Below are 17,337 nucleotides of genomic sequence, written 5' to 3'. Positions count from 1 at the left end.
TTACAAAACTAAACTTGTCCTTTCCGTATGACGTGGCTTTGTGCTCCTTGGTATTTATCCAAATGGAGTTGAAAACTCATGTCTGTACAGAAACCTGCACACAGACACTTACAGCAGCTTTACTATTCTGCAGTAGGTGAATGGATAAATAAACTGGGGGACATCCATGCAATGGACTGTTATTGAGCAATAAGAAGAAATGAGCTGTCAAGCCGTGAAAAGGCAGGGAGGAGACTTAAATACATATTACTAAGTGAAAGAAGTCAGTCTGAAAAGGCTACGTACTGTATGATTCCAACTATAGGACATTCTGGAAAAGGCAAACCTGTGGGGACAATACCATATCAGTGGTCGCCATGGGCAACCACTGTGGGTGGAGTGGAGGAGAGATGCACAGGCAGAGCCCAGAGGAGTTTTAGGGCAGTGAAAATACTCTATGATATCACGATGATGGATGGCTGTCATGATACATTTATCCAAACCGAAGAGCATACAACACAAAGGGCAAACGCGAAGGTAAACTAGGGACTTTGGCTGATCATGATGTGTCAGTGTAGGCTCATCCTTGGTAGAAATGTACCGTTCTGGTGAGTGATGGTGATAATGGGGAAGCTATGTATGTGTGGGGATAGGGGATATATCAAATTCTCTGTACCTTACCTTCCTCTCAGTTTTGTCATAAACCTAAAACTACACTAAAAAAATAAAGTCTTAAAAAAGTGTAAATAGTGTTATTGCTCATATTTTATTTGCATATTGATTTCAGTACTTTTAGCTGAGGAGAATTTTTTTGGGGGGGGCTGAGGAGAATCTTTTAAGGCATGCTGAGTTTTAATTAATTAATTAATATTATTTATTTATTTAAAAATTCTTTTTAGAGTGAGTGTGTGCGAGCAGGCGGTGGGGGCAGAAGGAGAGGGAGAGAATCTTAATCAGACTCTACACTGAGCATGGAGCTTGACGCCAGGCTTGATCTCACGACCCTGAGGTCATGACCTGAGCTGAAATCGAGAGTCGACGCTTCACGGATGGAGGCATCCAGGCACCCCAAAGCATACTGATTTTTAAAATTACATTGATTGTCTTGCCAAACAGTGAGGGAGTTTGATAAGACCCTGCAGTTAAGGGCATGTTATATAATCTTTATCTTAATACTAAGTGTTTAGGAAATTACTTGAATTTATTTATTACATTTAAAATTTCGATAGTTTTGATAAATAAGAGTAAGTCTATTTAATAAAGGACTAGAAAAAATTACCAATTTCGGACCCTTGAGATTATTGAGTTCTCTGGCATCTATATCAGATTCCTGACCCATTCCTGAAAAAATTGACAGCTGAGTTAGCAACAAGATATTTTCTCCACACCTACTGTGGGACCTGCATGGGCACCATCATAAGCAAGAAAATGAGTCAGAAGAGATTCTTTTTAAAGGTTCACTAAAGAAACATGGAGATACTCTTTCATTGCCTGTGGTTGCATAAGTTAGACCCCACTAATATATTTGTTAGAAATGGCTGCTTAATTTAAGGAAGAGGAAGGCTAGTAGCCTTGAGAAGAAGTAGTTGAACCAATTAACAGGAACAACAGCTACCTCCGACATGGAGTGTATTTATATGCCAAGGTTTGAAAAGGCCATTCTGTGGTAAAACACTGTCAGTAGCATTTGCTGGTGGGTTCTGTGGCTATTGTTGACATTATTTTTCTCATAGAGCCTTCTGCGTCTGAAAAGGTAGAATTTGATATGAAGTTCACAATCTGATTTTTGTTCAGAATGATATGTCTGCCTTTTTGCATGAACTTCTGTACTCTAAGGTGAATTCTTGCTGCTTGATCTTTGTAGCTCTTCTGTGTGTTGAATTAAACCTGGAAGAGTCTCATAAATGTTTGATTGATTGTGAAGTACATTTGAAACACTGATTATAACCCTTTGTAGAACTTTCAAATTCTATTTAGATAACCGTATGCATAGGTCTAAATGGAAAACCCGACATATGTCCGGAGAAAGTTGTGGGTTTTTTTTAACCATATTTGTGCCTTTTGTGACCTATACTTGGAATTTCATCCTAGACAGTGTTTGAACTTAGAAAATAGGGAAGATGTGAAAATCTGTGCCCTATAATAAGTCAGGAACATGACTGAGTCATAGTCATATTAGTTTCAAGGCTGGATGGATTAAATGAAAGCTTGGGGAACTTGCCAGATTGATTCTCACTCTTTTCTGATGAATGTGGATTCGGTTATTCAGCTTCGGGACGGATTATTGCTTAGCCTTCTCCCCCTAACGAGAATAAAGTTGAGGTTACAATCTAAAGGATGATTGCAACCTAAAATAGGTAGAAATGTAAGAAGTCTTCAGGTGCCTGTATCATACCTTAACATCCTAACCATAGGTTATCATGGAACCCTAGGTTTTAATAACTTATACGTAGATTTTGTTATGGCCAGTTAGGGGTTTATTTATTCTTTTTAGTATATTTGACCTGTTTGTCATTTTAATGAAAACAAGTTAAATGCTAAATACAACATTTAAAAAGTCTTCCCCTCAGGACACTCCTTGATTAATGGTGTGGAAAATACCATGTATATGAAAGAGCAGAATTTCATCATGCACTCTGCTACTCAGTCTGCTTTTAGGTTACTTTTATCAACTTTCTTGGTGAAAAATTAATTTTAATATTAACCAAAACAAAGCCTAAAAGGTGAATATGTAGGAAAAGAAATAGAGTTAACCCTTGAACAACATGGGTGTAAATTCTGTGGGTACACTTATATGTGGATTTTTTTTTATGGTTCGATACTATAAATGTATTTTCCCTTCTTCATGATTTTCTTAATAACATTTTCCTTTCTTTAGCTTACTTTATTATAAGAATACAGAATATAATACATATATAACATATACAAAATATGTGTTACTTGACCTTATGTTATTGGTAAGGCTTCTGGTCAAGAGTGGCTATCAGTAGTGAAGGTTTTGGGGAGTCAAAAGTTATACTCAGATTTCTAGCTGCACAAGGTGGGGGGGAGGTCAGTGCCCCTAACCCCTGTATTGTTTAAGGGGCAACTGTAATATTTTTAAGCTTATATTCTTTCAGGGAAGATATCAGATACTTGACAGTAGAGCTAGCATCAAAAACAGTAACATGTATGATAAGTGCTATTGAGTATTTGTGGTTCATTTTCAAGAAATTATTTTAATTTAATAAATTATGCATTTTTTACCATCAGGATATCAAGAGGGTATGGTTTGTCCAGTGTTTATTCTGCTTTGTCAAAACAAAATAATCTAGAATTCCGAATGCTTTCCTAGTTTTATATAAGATGAAATAAAGTTCTCTTTTTCTCAATGTTACTAAATAGCCAGTTATTTCTCATCAGTGTTATGTATATCAGTTGTAAACCTGAGGCGGTTTTCCTGGTCAGGGAACATTTAACAATGTCTGGAGACATTTTTGATTGACACCACTGGGGGGCTGTTAATGACATATAGTGAGTAGAAGCCAGGATACTACTAAACATTGTATAATGCACAGAACAGTCCTCCTCCCCCGCACCCAAGGAGTTATCTGGCCCAAAATTTTAATAATGCCTTGAGAAAGCCTGATATATGTATAACTTCATTCCGTAAAGTGTAGGAGAATAAATTCAGTATCCATATTTATTCTACCGTGACAATATTTAGACATTGACTTACTATGAAAAAGATTTGAGGTGGCTTACCATGATATGAAGGAGTTGTTCCTTAAAGATTATTCAGTTATAGTAAGTTATCAGCTTGTCCCTGCACTTTATAAGTTACAGAAGTGGCTTTACTTTTTGTGATTGGGTTCATGTCATTCTTTGTTTTCTTTTTAAGCAATTAAATATAAAGCCAATCTCGTGAAGGAGAAAACCATTCTTTTATTGGTTGGTGGACTATTGCTCACTATAGTTGTCATTGTCGGAGCCATTCTTTTCGTCCCAGGTATGAAACACGGATTGATGGAGATGAGGGCTCAGTGGGGTGGGGGTGGGGAGGGGAGGATGTTAGTTTCCTAGGGCTGCTGTAACACAGAACCACAAATTGGGTGTCCTAAAACAGTAGAAATTTTCTCAGTTCTGGAGTTCATAAATCTGAAATAAAGATGTCATCAGGGCCGTAATCCCTCCCAAGGCTCTAGGGGAGAATCCATTCTTTGCCTCTTCTAGCTTCTGGTGTTTGCTGGCAGTCTGCAACTCCTTGGCTTGTGGCACCATAATTCCAGTGTCTGCCTCCATGGTGTCTTCGTCAGATCTCCCTCTGCCTCTTACAAAGACACTTGTCATTGCTTTTAGGGCCCACCTGGATAATCCAGGATCAACTCCTTTCAGGATCCTTAACTTAATCATCTTTTGCTATATGACGTAATCTCTTTTGCCACATAAGTTAATATTCACAGATTCCGGGGATTTGGAGGTGGACATATTTTTAGGGCCATCATTCAACCCACTGCAGAGGCAAACTTCATTTGCCAAGACACGGAAGTGGGAATGAACGTGGGAAGTCTGTCTGAAACTGCTTGTGTTCAGAGGATGGAAATGGGAGTGGAAAGAAAGGGTATGCGGCACATAGAAAGATGGCAAAGATAGCCTGGGACCCACAGTAGACTGGAGAGAGCCATTGTTGTTTTCGAGCTGAATACAGTATAGATGTAATGTTTAGAAACATAAATTTGTCCTCTCTGTTTGCCTCTGGAGTTAGAATACAGGGAGGAGGGAGATAAATTCAGAAGATTACTTGAGAGGACAACTGTTTTGACTTTGCATCAGATTGAACACAGCAAGTGAAGGGAATGGCAAGAGGTGACTCGAGAGTTTCTCCCCAGAATTCTGTAAGGTAGTTGAAAAGGCAAAGCCAATTCAAGGTTTTGACATATTGAGACTTAGATGTTGGCGTTTATATGTCATAAGTTTGGTCTTAATCTGAAAATAGTCATTTTGTGTGAAGTTTTGGGAGAAATATATTTTTAGACCTTTTTAAGTTTGTAAGAGGAGTATTGAGACCAATACATTTAGTAAGTTTAAGTACTTTAGCTTCCTGTAGAGTAGAATAATAAAAATTTTATTTTTATTAACAGGTGAATATTCCACAAAGAATTCTTGCGGACTTGGTTTAATTGTAATTCCTACAGTGATATTAATATTACTTCAGTACTGTGTGTTTATAATAGGTGAGTATTAGTTATAGCATGATTTTGTCTGACTTTTTCATTTTAAAACAATATTTTTGGTTAAAATATTTCTTGTATGACTTTTTTTTTTTAACAACTCAATAAAAGTTGGCTTATTAAAAGATTTTCCAAGCTATTCTTAGTGACATTTTTCCTGTATGGATTAAATTTAAGGTTAGCTTAGGTTTTCAAGGCATTCTGTTACTTTGTAAAAAGTAATTTTCATATATCTTTGATGCTAGGCAGTGGATTTTTCAAATTATGTTATATAATTTCTTAATGATTATCTTCATATTTTTATTTCAGTTTTTTCAAGTTATAAGTAGATATTAAACATTTTTTTTGTTAAGCCTCTCTATTAAAAACACTAGTTCTACAAAATAGAGTTATCAATTAAAAATAGTGCAAATATATACCTTTTTTAGTTATTGGCAAATCCTAACATTGTAGTTTTAAAAGATGTTACAGATATCCAACCTATAGTTGATATAATCTTCACTGCTTTTTTGGAGTCAGTCACTAACATATTTTTATCATTATTCCAGTCTGTTGTTTTCTATTTGTACATTTAACTCTTGGTCTTAGAGCTTATCCCCGGCTTGATTAAAAGTTATTAATTTGTTATAAAATCACAGATCTGGACACATAAGACAGAGGTTGTGATGTTTACAATGGCATGTTTGCATAACGGTTCTCTTCACCAGAGCAATTTTATGTGCATGTGGCAAAGTCATGCATAATAGCCATTCATATTGTAAAATTCAGAAGTGTGGTAGAAGCAGCACTGTTCTAAGATTTTGGGCAAAAAGCACCAGCCCAGCTGAGCTCACTGTGAAACGAAAAGACTGCTGAATGTATGAATCTGAAACTAACTACTTGTGTGAAAAGGCGAAGTTTAGATCATTGGGAAGGAAGCTACCATCTGACAAGGAAATCCAGAGTCAGTCTTTAGTCCCTGGATGTCATTTTTGGTTGTACAGAATACACGGAGGTATGATTGCTTCTTAAGTGCTCTCAACCCACTCTTTCTTCCTCCAGGTATTTGGATGTCTCCCTTCACCATTGCCATATTAATCCTTCAGGTACTGGGCTATGTGCTTTCTGTGGTTGGACTAAGCCTCTGTGTCTCAGGTAAGGGTCATGTTCTTCTCTAGCCCCAGTTTGTCTTACTAGGAATACCTCTTGGACAGAGCTCTTCCTTCTCTTCTTTATTCATTGACCTACTGAAGGACATCCTGGCTGCTTTCAGTTTTTGATGATTAAGAATAAAGCTACTATAAACATCATGTGCATGTATTTGTGTGGACATAAGTTTTCAACTTCATTTAAGTAAATACCAAGGAGTGTGATTGCTGGATTGTTAAGAATATATTTAGTTTAGTAACAAATCGCCAAACTGTCTTCCAGAGTGGCTGTGCCATTTTACGTTCATTCCCACCAGCAATGAATGAGAGTTCCTGTTGCTCCACAGCCTTGCCAGCATTTAGTGTTGTGAGCTTTGTGAGCTTTTCTTTTTTTTAACTCTTTTTTTCCCCCACTGAGAACAGTGTTTTCCCTATTGCCAAGAGAATATTGGCTATATATGGCTTGTGGGATGATTATCCTAGCAGCCAAACTGCTACGCCTATATTTGTGGGAAAATGTTTTTTAAATAACCAGGCTCCAATTGGTTGGAACTTTAGGCTTTACACACTATTTTCCATTAGTCTTGATGAGATAAGGTACATGTTATACGAACGAAAACTTTTTTCTTTTAATAACTTGTAGTTATTTCACTGAATTAATAATGAGTTAATGATGAATATATATAGATAAATTTTGTTTCTTAGTAATTAGAAAAAGAATTATTCTCCTTAAAACTGGTATATTACTGTTATTGTTGGGTCTTAAAAAGTTCACTTATTTCATGTGGATTTCTAATGTAAAATTTCACTTGTTTTTACAGAGTGCACCCCAGTGCATGGCCCTCTTCTGATTTCAGGTTTGGGTATTATAGCTCTAGCAGAATTACTTGGATTAGTGTATATGAAACTTGTTGGTAAGTCAATCTTATTTTTGTTAACCTATGCCAAGAATTTCAAATATATAATTTGGAAAATTCTTTTGATTGGTTCTTATAATTTATGACTAAAGAAATTTATCAGTGTTTCCAAAAATGAGAAAATACTGTGAATGCAGCTGTATTTTTTAAATAATAAAATTGGAATGATTGTGGGGTGATGAAAGAGGGTAGAAGTAATATGAATTAATGAAAAGTTTAGATTATAAACTAGTTTAAGAGAAAATGTCTTTGTTTTAGAATGTGTAGACTTTTTTATACCACCTAAAAAGAGAGAATGTTGAGGATTCAATAGGAAAGGATTTTTAATTGGCCCATTGGTTCTATGAGAGCTAGCTCTTTCACAGAGACTATTTGTTACTTGCTGTTCTTGCAGATTGTTTACAGACCTCGACACCCCTAAGTAGGCTGGTTGAAATTCAAAATCTGTCACTTTTATTAAAGAACAGTGTCCTCTGACTTTACTTGACTTTAAAATATTTTTAGTTAAAACCAATACAATAAAAACATGGAGTTTTAAAATTTAGGGGCTTACTACATTTTAAAAAATTTATTTATGTGTATGTATTTAAAATCCAGTATAATTAACATACAGTGTTATGTTAGTTTCGGGTGTACAATATAGTGATTCAGCAGTTTATACATTATTCAGTGTCCATCATGATGAGTGTACTCTTTAACTTTCATCCCCATCACCTGTTTCACCCATTCCCCGCACCCACCTCCCCTCTGGCAACGACCAGTTTGTTCTCTATATTTAAGAAGCTTATTTTTTGTCTCTTTTTTCCTTTGTTTGTCTTGTTTCTTAAATTCTGCATATGAGTGAAATTACATGGTATTTATCTTTCTCAGACTGACTGACTTCACTTAGCATTACACTCCCTAGATCCATCCATGTTGTTTTTACTACTTTTAAAATCAATTGTTAGTGAGTGGGGAATTAGCTAATTGTTTCTGAACTTCATATTTAATCTGCCAATTTTCAAATAACAGATTTCTATATAAATTCTTATTTTTTATATATAGAGGCAGGTGCTTTTAGTTAGTATGTTGTCTTATTTAAGCTAAAAATGTTCCCTATAATTGGTTTACATTAGTATTCCTTTAAAAAAATTGTTTTTTATTTAAGAAGCAAAGCAAACTCTTAAACATTTGTCACAATAATCAAAAGTTACCAAATAATGGAGTAAAAAAATCAGTGTTTTTGCTTTAGCTGGACTTCACTGTGTTTCCAAAAATTAATATAAACCTCAAATTGTTGTAGTCAAATGATTTTCCATATGACTCACATAATACTCTCAAAGAAATTTTACCTTTGTTTGTGAACCTCAGCTTTTGCTGACTGATCGATGAGTTCAATTTTGTTACATATTCTTTGTCTCTATTTAGTTAATGTTCATTAGATAAACAATTAAAATACTTAACTAAAATCTCCCTATCTTTGTTCATGTGTGTTCATGTGTCGTTTCCTCAAAGAAATTTTCTTAGCTCGTGACTCCTAAGTCCATAAAACGCAATGAAGACTTCTCAGCCGAATGGTGTTCATTTGGTGGCTGTCAGAAGCGTCACATTATGAGTGTTGATACATATTCTAATCACCGTTTGTGTGGTTCTCGAAGCTGACACTGCTGGTTATGTTGCTTCTTATGAGTGCTTGAGAACAGTATGCGACCTGCAACATGGTGTCGCGTTCCGTGTCTTTGACTGATAGTCAGCTTTTTGTTTTTTTTATTCCTCATTGTCTGGATCGTCCTGCCTTTGGTTCCCATGCCCCCCCGAGCCTTCCATGTCTAAAGAATGATGCTCAGTAGAGTTGCCAACAGGTCCGGAATGCTGACTCAGGGGGAAATAGGCAGCGTCTAACTGCCACCTCCGTGGCTGTGCTCTCTCCCTTCTCCATCATTTACATCCCAGAGAAGCTTGTGAAACCACTGTAATTACACACATACTGTTCTCACCTTAAAAAGCAAACTGAAAGTGAAATCTTGAAAAGTTCCCAAAATTATTTTTTCTTTATCATAGTTTAGCATATAAATATATCACGTGTAAGTTAAGAATTTAGTCCAGTTGTATTGACATTTTAAGAATATTCTAAATTAACTTTCCAAATCAACTTGTCTGATGCCAGAATTCAGAGGCACACCTTCGGTCAGTTGAAGGGCAAGAAGAGAAAAGGTACAGGAAAGTTGCTCTTTAGATAATGTGGTAGAATGGGAAAATGGATGTGTTTTTCTTAAAATAATCTGAATGTGTAGATGCGAGTGTATGTAACATTAAGGTTGCACATTTTAGCATTTTTATCAGGAGGTAAAAATTGTAAATGTTTCCAAAATAAATTTTACTCATTGCTGATGCTCTGTTTTGGAAAAGCTTAATGAATGTGTCTTGACTTAAGTGCAGTAAAATCCTCAGTTTTTTTTGTTGTCGTTGTCGTTGTTAAAACCCAACCTGACTCTTTAAGAGTAAGTTAATGGCCCTATGAGAATTTTAACTTTTTTGTTGTTTTTATTATTTCCAAGCTTAAATTTGTAGCCTTAATTGTTACTCTAGAAGTAATATTTTTAAATTTCATTTCCTGTGGTCTTTTTACACCGTGTTGGATTTCATTTTGTAACTGGAAGCATTTAAGTTTTGCAAAATGAAATCGGAGCTAGAAACAATAACTATGTGAGATCAAACAGAAAATTAAATAGAACTAACTAAACTCACTAGAGTTAGGCTTGTTGTTTGTGGCATCAATAGCCATTATTTATGAGAGGCAGTACTTGTTCACTTTTTTAAAGCCATTTACCACTTAGTTCAATATAAGTGCATATAAACATGTTTTGTTACAAATCAACCTACTAAGTATACAGAAATCGTATTTATCACAACATGCTAGTTGTTTTAGAATGACATGGAACATATATATATATATAATTCAGAGATATTTTATAGCCCATTGTTAAGGAGAGGTGAGTCTGATATCAGTAGCAAAAATATTCCTGAAAATTCAAAACCTAGAAATACATTTATGCCATGTGGTCAGATGTTTCAGGGAGAGAAGAATAAATCAAGAAGAAACCTTGCAAGGGAGCTCATGTGGAACCTTTAAGGCTTGTGGTTTATAAATACATAAATAAATAAAAATATATTTTATATATAATAAACAATAATTTTATGTATAATAAATATATTTATATTTAATTTATGTATTTATAAATATATAATATACTTTATAGTGTATAGTACTATAATACTTTAAAGTATATTATATGATATGTATTTATAAATATATATTAAATAAATATATAGTTAACATATGTATTTTTATATATATTGTATATATATATTTAACTACATACATATGTGTAGCTGTCAGTGCCTTAGGCCCATGATAGTAGCAGATAAACCATAGTAATTTTGTCACAATGATCATATGTCTATGGAAGGTGATTAACTCAAGTGAAATTAACTTCTGCACTTTTGGGTTTTATGCTATTAGAGTGAGCACAGCTGACTCTTATCCCTCTGAATCATTGTTCTTTATAGAGCTCTTTTTCAGAATGGTGTAGTCAAAATGTGATGTTCCTTGGCCCTGAACGTTGGAACTCAGAAACTATTCTTTACATGTTATTAGGACAGAAAAGGAATTACTTGGAAGTACTTAATAATAATTCTGATAAATAAATTTATGATCTCAAAAATGTAGATCTAGAATCTGGCCCTTCACACTACCAGCCAGAAATTTTCACAGCTGTTTTCTTTTCCTTGATAGAACATAAAGGGCATGGTTTAGTTGAAATAAGTTGTATGTACTTGTAACTACCATGATAATCCCTAACGAAGTTCCATAATTCTGCGTGGCCTCTTTGGGAGGCTGCTGAATGTGACTCACCCACATTCCCAACCCATTTCACTCCATACTACTATTTTTTTTTAAGATTTAATTTATTTTTTAAGTAATCTCTGTACCTGTCATGAGGTTCAGACTCACAACCCTGAGATCAAGAGTCACAGGCTCTACTGACTGAGCCAGCCAGGCACCTCACTCCATACTAGTTTAAAAAGTGGCTTCCTTGTTTGGCTGCCAGGACCATACCACTCCTCAGGTGCCTTTACTTTAAAGCCACACATGACAGTGACAGAGAAGGGAATCTCCTGAGAGCTGGGACACAACCAGGCCTCACAGGGACTGGAACAGTAAGCCGTTTAGGAAATTCCTAAGAACGGAGCTGTCGTGTTGCCCTCTAAGTAATAGGAGTTAGTCAATGCCCATCTGCCTGTTATACTATTGAGTTCCTCTCTGGTTCTTTCCCTATAAGCTTAGCCTCTTTATGGCTTTATCTTGTATTTTATTCCTGTCTTCTCACTGATAGTTTCTCTTACCTTTTTCTTTAAGCCTTGAGCTTCTCTCCCAGCTTGCTGCCTCCTTGTCACCTTTCTTACCATTACCAGCTTTCTGGTCTTCTCTCTGTTACTCCTCTTCGGGCTCTAGTGGGAGAGAGATTCAGGCTAGTCAGTTGCTGTGGTCTCTGTTTGAGGGAGCCTGTCAGCTTCTGGTTAGTTTGTACACTGGCTGCCCTTGGGTAGGGTCTCACTCCCATTGCCCATCAGCTTCGGAAGCTTGGTAGGGGTGAGCATGGAGCAGGAGAGGCAGGAGTAGAGAGCACAGAACCCTAGAGCAGTCCCGGGGGCTTGCCTGAGTCTGCTCACAATCAAATCCAGGCTTTCATCCGCCCCCCAGGACAGTGTAATTGACTGTCCCGCAGCATCACCTTCCTACCGACCGGCTCACAGGATGTTGCTGGTTGATGCTTTTGTATATGTAGGACTCATTCTGTATTTAGGACTGGCTTGAGCTGCTCTGGGACCTTCTGACTTGGCTTTTGTAAGGAAGTTCTCCCTTTTCCCCTACGCAACTCGAGTAATATTTTTTCCCTTTGTCACTTTCTTCAGGCCCTATATTCCTTCATCTCCATTAACCAGTTCATTCAGAAGCAGTTCCAAGGGTCACTTGGGAAGCTGAGAAGGAATACATAGAGAAGAAGTTGATTGTGGCTAAAAACTAGCTGCTTAGAATAAGTCATTAAACTCAGAGGGATCTGAATATTTTCTTTAGTTTGTTAGCTGTTTGGAGCCTTGAAAACTGGAAAGATGGAAGCAGAAGAAAAGACTGGGCTACAAGAAACAAGAACAGTGAGCTAAGGGCAGGCAGTGGAGTAGGGGGTGGAGATCAGTCATTGCCACATTCTGTCCACTTCCTGGCTGGGCTGTGTGGGGAGGGGTGTAGAGTCCACGCTGGGGGTGAATAGATGATAGCATTGTTCAACAAGAAGTATGACAAATGGCCGATTTGGGGGAAATAGAGCATATAAAACAATGTAGATGTTTATTATTTGATGTAGATGGACCGTTTGATCATTTTATTCTATCAATGCATATAATCATTTGAAATTAATCATTATATAGTCATTGAAATGAAACATTATATTGCCTTAATTTGTTTAATTTATTCAGTTCATTTTCTCAATTTTTAATCATATCAGCTTCCAATCAGAAGACTATACAACCTCCTAGGGTAAGTTAAACTTTCTTAAATGAATTGGGAATGATCACTTGATGGTTTTGACTGAGGAATAGTAATTGAGATATTGAAGCCTTTTGCTCTGTTTAGTGGTATAACATCACATTAAGAGAATTTGGACGTCATTTCGTGACTTTGCATGAGTAGAGCCAACTGTTTTAAAACCTGTTTGATCATTTTAGTTGCACTAAAATAGAATCAGTGATTCCTTAAGATTGTGCTCACTTCTCGAGTGACTTCTCACTTTCTCAGAACTGGAAATTTCATGTGTAAGAATGATGGTTATTATCTCTGCTGAAAGAAGCTGACTGCAATATACTGCCTCACCTGTTGGCTCCATTCGATGCGCATATACAAACTATTTCCGGCTTTAAAATGAGGGAGGGGGATTTGTGTGAAATTGATTTCATTAAAAATGATAATCTATAAAATAAATGTAGATATTGCTGGAACCTATCTGTTCTGAATTATAATTTACTCCCCTTCTTCCCTCATTTTATAAGTATTTTTCTTCCTCCATACTGTACTGTAGTTTTCACTCTGTCTTGGATACCTTAATAAGTTATTCAGGAAAATTCCAAGAGAAGGAGCAGATTTAGGAGATACACTGAAATGGATAAATGAGCACATGAAAAAAACTCGTGTAGAGACTGGTCATGGGACAGGCCCAAGAACTATTTTCTTGAAAGGAGGTCTGGAGAAGTCACCTTCCTAGAAAGGAATAATGGTAGCTCTGTCTGGAACGCCAGAATCGAGACTCCTGTCTGTGGCAGGAAGTGAAGATTACATGTACTCCTTAGGCCTGACGAGCCTCAGAAGACATGCCCGAGAGGCAGGGGGGCCTAGGGGTGAATCTTACCGCAGGTGTTTATGTTATAAAGATGGGTGCTGTAGCTACATTGGCCAAGAGCTAGCTGTGTTGAGTGCCTCTGTTGGAGATAATCCAACCATCGGACCCTTAAATCTTAACACATTTTCTTTCCTTGGTACTGAATTCAGTTTGCATGATTTGAAAATGATTCTGTTCTGGTCTCATCTCGTTTAACTCTTTTATTTATTATTGTATTGCTATTTATGTTTGCACTTTTTGACAAGTTAAAATTTCTTGAACTAAAAGAGGCAGAGTGGGTGGGAAATTCTGTATAGAAAAAATATTAATACAACTATTTTTAAACTATTAGGTAAACTTGGCAAGCTTTGTTTTTCTAACCTTTATTGCCTTATTTTGTTTTTAGACTGTAAGATTCACTCTCTACTATATAGTTTAAATGTTAGCATATATAAATTTTAGTATAAAAGGACATGAAATAAGTTCCATTTTTATGTAAATATATTTTAAATATTTTCCAGAAAGCTGTAGAGGAGCCCCTTAATGGTATGTGGTTGTTACAAACTTGTATATTCTTCTTGATCCATTACCTGACCATAATTTGAGCAGCTTCCCAAAACAGTTAGAATGCTCCATCTATGCCTTGGGGAAAACTAGGGTTTTTTTGTTTTTGTTTTTTGGGTGGGTTTTTGTTTTTTTTTTTTGTCTTGACCCCTCTTTTCTTGATTATTCAGAGTATTGCTATTGTAATGTTCTTACCTCTAAGAAAAATCACTATTCAGTATCTCTTCAGTAGTTGCTTGCACTGGCCAAGCAATGTTTGGGCAAGGGGACCTTGCCTTGTATTAGCCAAGATGAAGTATACTGCCCCCAGTAGAGGAGAATCTCAATTAATTTCAGTTTCTGATTTATAAATTTCAGATTCAGGCTGTCACCACGGGATGAGACCCAAGCATCTCACTTTCTTTCTCCCTCAATCTAGATCTGTGTTCCCAGCTGACTTTGTTTCCTTTTGTGGAGTCTGTGGGTATGATCCACAGAAAGGCTTTTGTAATAAAGTAATAGACTTAAAATTAATTTGGCTTTATAGCTGTGGAATAGTTAGCATGATAATACTGCATATTTATTTATTTAGAAATGATTTCTAATTGTGGAATCTTACTAACTGCCTGCTTGGCTTGTTACTAATTCTTAGCATTTAAAGAATCAAAAGGAATGATGAATGATGGTAAGTATAAAATGCACCTACAATTATAGATTGGTTAAAATATGAACATTGAAAAGAAATAAAATGGCTTCTTGAAAGTATGCTCTTTTTTGTATGTAAAAGGGACACTGTCAAATCATAAAGGTCTGCATTTCTTGATTTATTAAACTTAAATCTCTTAAAAGTTGCAAAACAAGTGCTAGAAAAGCTGTAGGGTCTCACTCATCAGACCCTCCGGTCCTATTGCTCATAGCAAAGAGAAATTACTGCTTTTTAAAAAACATTTTTCAGCTGCAGTATCTGGTGACTGTAACTTTTAAATGCTTTTTGCAAGACACATAGATAATCTGGCACAAATCTTTATCATCTTGACAGAGTTTCTTTTGTGCTTGTGTTGGCGATTTGTTGCATTTAATTCATGGGGACTTAATATCTCTGCTTTTCTAAGCAGGACTCAGTTCTTTCCTTTTGGGAGAGGATTTAAGAGAGAAATGTTTAGTCATTCAAGCTTTTGCTTCTTGTTTTGGAAATCTAGGCTAATAATTTCTAATTTTTATTGAATATTTCAAGGACATATTTGTTAGTTTTTAAAAGTAAGTCTGAGATGCTGAGTGCTCTAAGCATTCGTTTTGATTTTACCTCAAGACGCTGTGATACTTCAGTTCTGTTAACATCTTAATAATTTTGTGTTTTTATCTTATCAAAAATTGCTTCATACCTTTGATACTTGCAGTCATTTCTTGATCATGTAAATAGTTTGCTATGTTCCTGCTTTAACATGCGTGACCTACCGCCTCGCCTCTGTGGCTGAGTGCAGCCTTTAGCGCAGCAGGCTGTGTTCCCCTGAGTGCAAGTAGTTTTTGCGTAGGATTAAAAACATGCCGATTATGTGTTGGTGGACAGAGTTTAAAACAAGACTTGGGCCGCGTTCAACAAGGAATCACAGAGTGATTCCACTTTTGTAAGTTTCTGTCGCAGCTCCAGCTTTTATTACAAAGATGCATGTTTTGTTTGCCAACCACCACCCTCCTAAAAAACAAAAAATTGTGGTTGGTAGGAATAAACTAAATGACATTTAAAAAAAGAACTGGTCCCTGGAATTGTGGCGTGGTTTGCCCATGTTTACATTCTCATGGTTTATTTTGTAATTGCTTCGCCCTTTTCCTGCTGTGGTGTCACTCTTCTGCAGCTGTATGGGGAAACGAACCTCCTTTTCTCTGTTTTCAGAAAACTCGTACAAGAGCCTCAAGTGCCTCTTCCTTTTTTTAGAACCACTATATCAGTAGGTAGAGTAGTTTTTGTGTGTTCATAACACACAAAATCTATGATGACCTTTGAAGCTCCCTTAATTTTGCTAATATTTAGCTGTTTAGAATTTGTTGGCTTAAAAAAAAAACAAACAAAAACCAGCCTGTGTTTTGGGTGGGCTTGATGCTCACAGTGCGTCTGCCTGGGCAGTGAGTGAGTTTCAGACTAACCTAGTGACCACGGTACCATTTTCTCTTCCTCTCACCCCAAATCAACATTTTATTTCACTTACATCACATGAATGATACAGGTCTGAAATGAATGGGATAGAATATTATTCTTTGATCAATATTTTTTGCTTTGAAAAATCAACATCTCTTGGCTTCTCAGCTAACCCAGCAAACTGAGATTACCAGACTTTGTTGATTCTTATTTTCATTTGGCATTGGCCTTTTCCTTACCACAACTAAAAAGGCTGATGATTTGCCGGGTTTATGTCTGTGACCTTTGCAAATCTAAAATTAAATACTTTTTCTTTATTTTTAGATATCGTATATGTGACAATTCCCATTTTTTTTAAATACATCAACTTGTTAATGCATAGAAAATAGACATGAATAGTAATTATATGTTCATTTTTCAATTTTCCAGAGTAACTGAAGTGAAGTGACGGACTCTGATTTGGAAAGTAGTAAGACGTGAGAGGAATACAATTGTGTTGGAGCACCATGGCCTTGATTCACTGTTCAGGAGAAGAAAACAAGAAAAATAACTGGTTCTCGTCTGTGGAAAAAAGTAAATCATTGACCCTTAAATGATTATTGTTGCAGTTAAGTTTTTATTCAAAGCGTTTGTAATGTAGTTAATAAAAGAATTATTATCTGTGTTGTGTGCCCAATTGAGATCCAGTTTTTTGTTGTTATTTTTACTGAATTCGGGGCAAGAGTAGAGTGGCCAACTTCCAAGAATGATGCCTTTCAGGTCCTAGGGCCTTGACTTTAGGTCACCAGTTTAAATTGGTTCAAGGTGAGAATTACCTGGCGCTACCCTCCTGGTTTCCCAGAGAGATCTATGAAGAACAGTGGCTTCCATAGAACCTTGGCGAACTCGGGTTCACAGCCACGTTGGCAGTTACGGCTGGTGTTAGCCAAATACGGCTTGTACCGCTTCTGGGGCAAGGGAATAGCAAATTCGAGTACAGACAGGAGTTTGCTAGGGAACGTCTTGAGTGCCACC

The 17,337-nt window shown here is 36.3% G+C and overlaps 1 protein-coding gene across 7 annotated transcripts in view; it reads left to right on the top strand.

Annotated features, from left to right (window-relative positions):
* CD47 (CD47 molecule) overlaps positions 1-16,999 on the top strand; it is a 45,392-nt gene extending 28,393 nt beyond the window's left edge. The window contains exons 4-11 of one of the 7 annotated variants that reach the window (XM_040621201.1): positions 3,860-3,967; positions 5,100-5,192; positions 6,231-6,323; positions 7,138-7,230; positions 12,780-12,811; positions 14,168-14,192; positions 14,842-14,874; positions 16,753-16,999. In XM_040621201.1, the coding sequence (XP_040477135.1) occupies positions 3,860-3,967; positions 5,100-5,192; positions 6,231-6,323; positions 7,138-7,230; positions 12,780-12,811; positions 14,168-14,192; positions 14,842-14,874; positions 16,753-16,757 (482 nt within the window). In that variant the 3' untranslated portion in view covers positions 16,758-16,999. Of the gene's footprint in view, positions 1-3,859; positions 3,968-5,099; positions 5,193-6,230; positions 6,324-7,137; positions 7,231-12,750; positions 12,812-14,167; positions 14,193-14,841; positions 14,875-16,752 lie in introns of all 7 variants that reach the window. The other 6 variants (XR_005832161.1, XM_040621207.1, XM_040621203.1 and 3 more) reach the window with 6 other exon arrangements.
* Positions 17,000-17,337: the final 338 nt, after the last annotated feature.

This window comes from Ursus maritimus, unplaced genomic scaffold (genome assembly GCF_017311325.1).
Source record: "Ursus maritimus isolate PB19 unplaced genomic scaffold, ASM1731132v1 scaffold_4, whole genome shotgun sequence".
Classification (NCBI taxonomy): Eukaryota; Metazoa; Chordata; class Mammalia; order Carnivora; family Ursidae; genus Ursus; species Ursus maritimus.
This window is presented reverse-complemented; position numbering and strand designations above follow the sequence as displayed.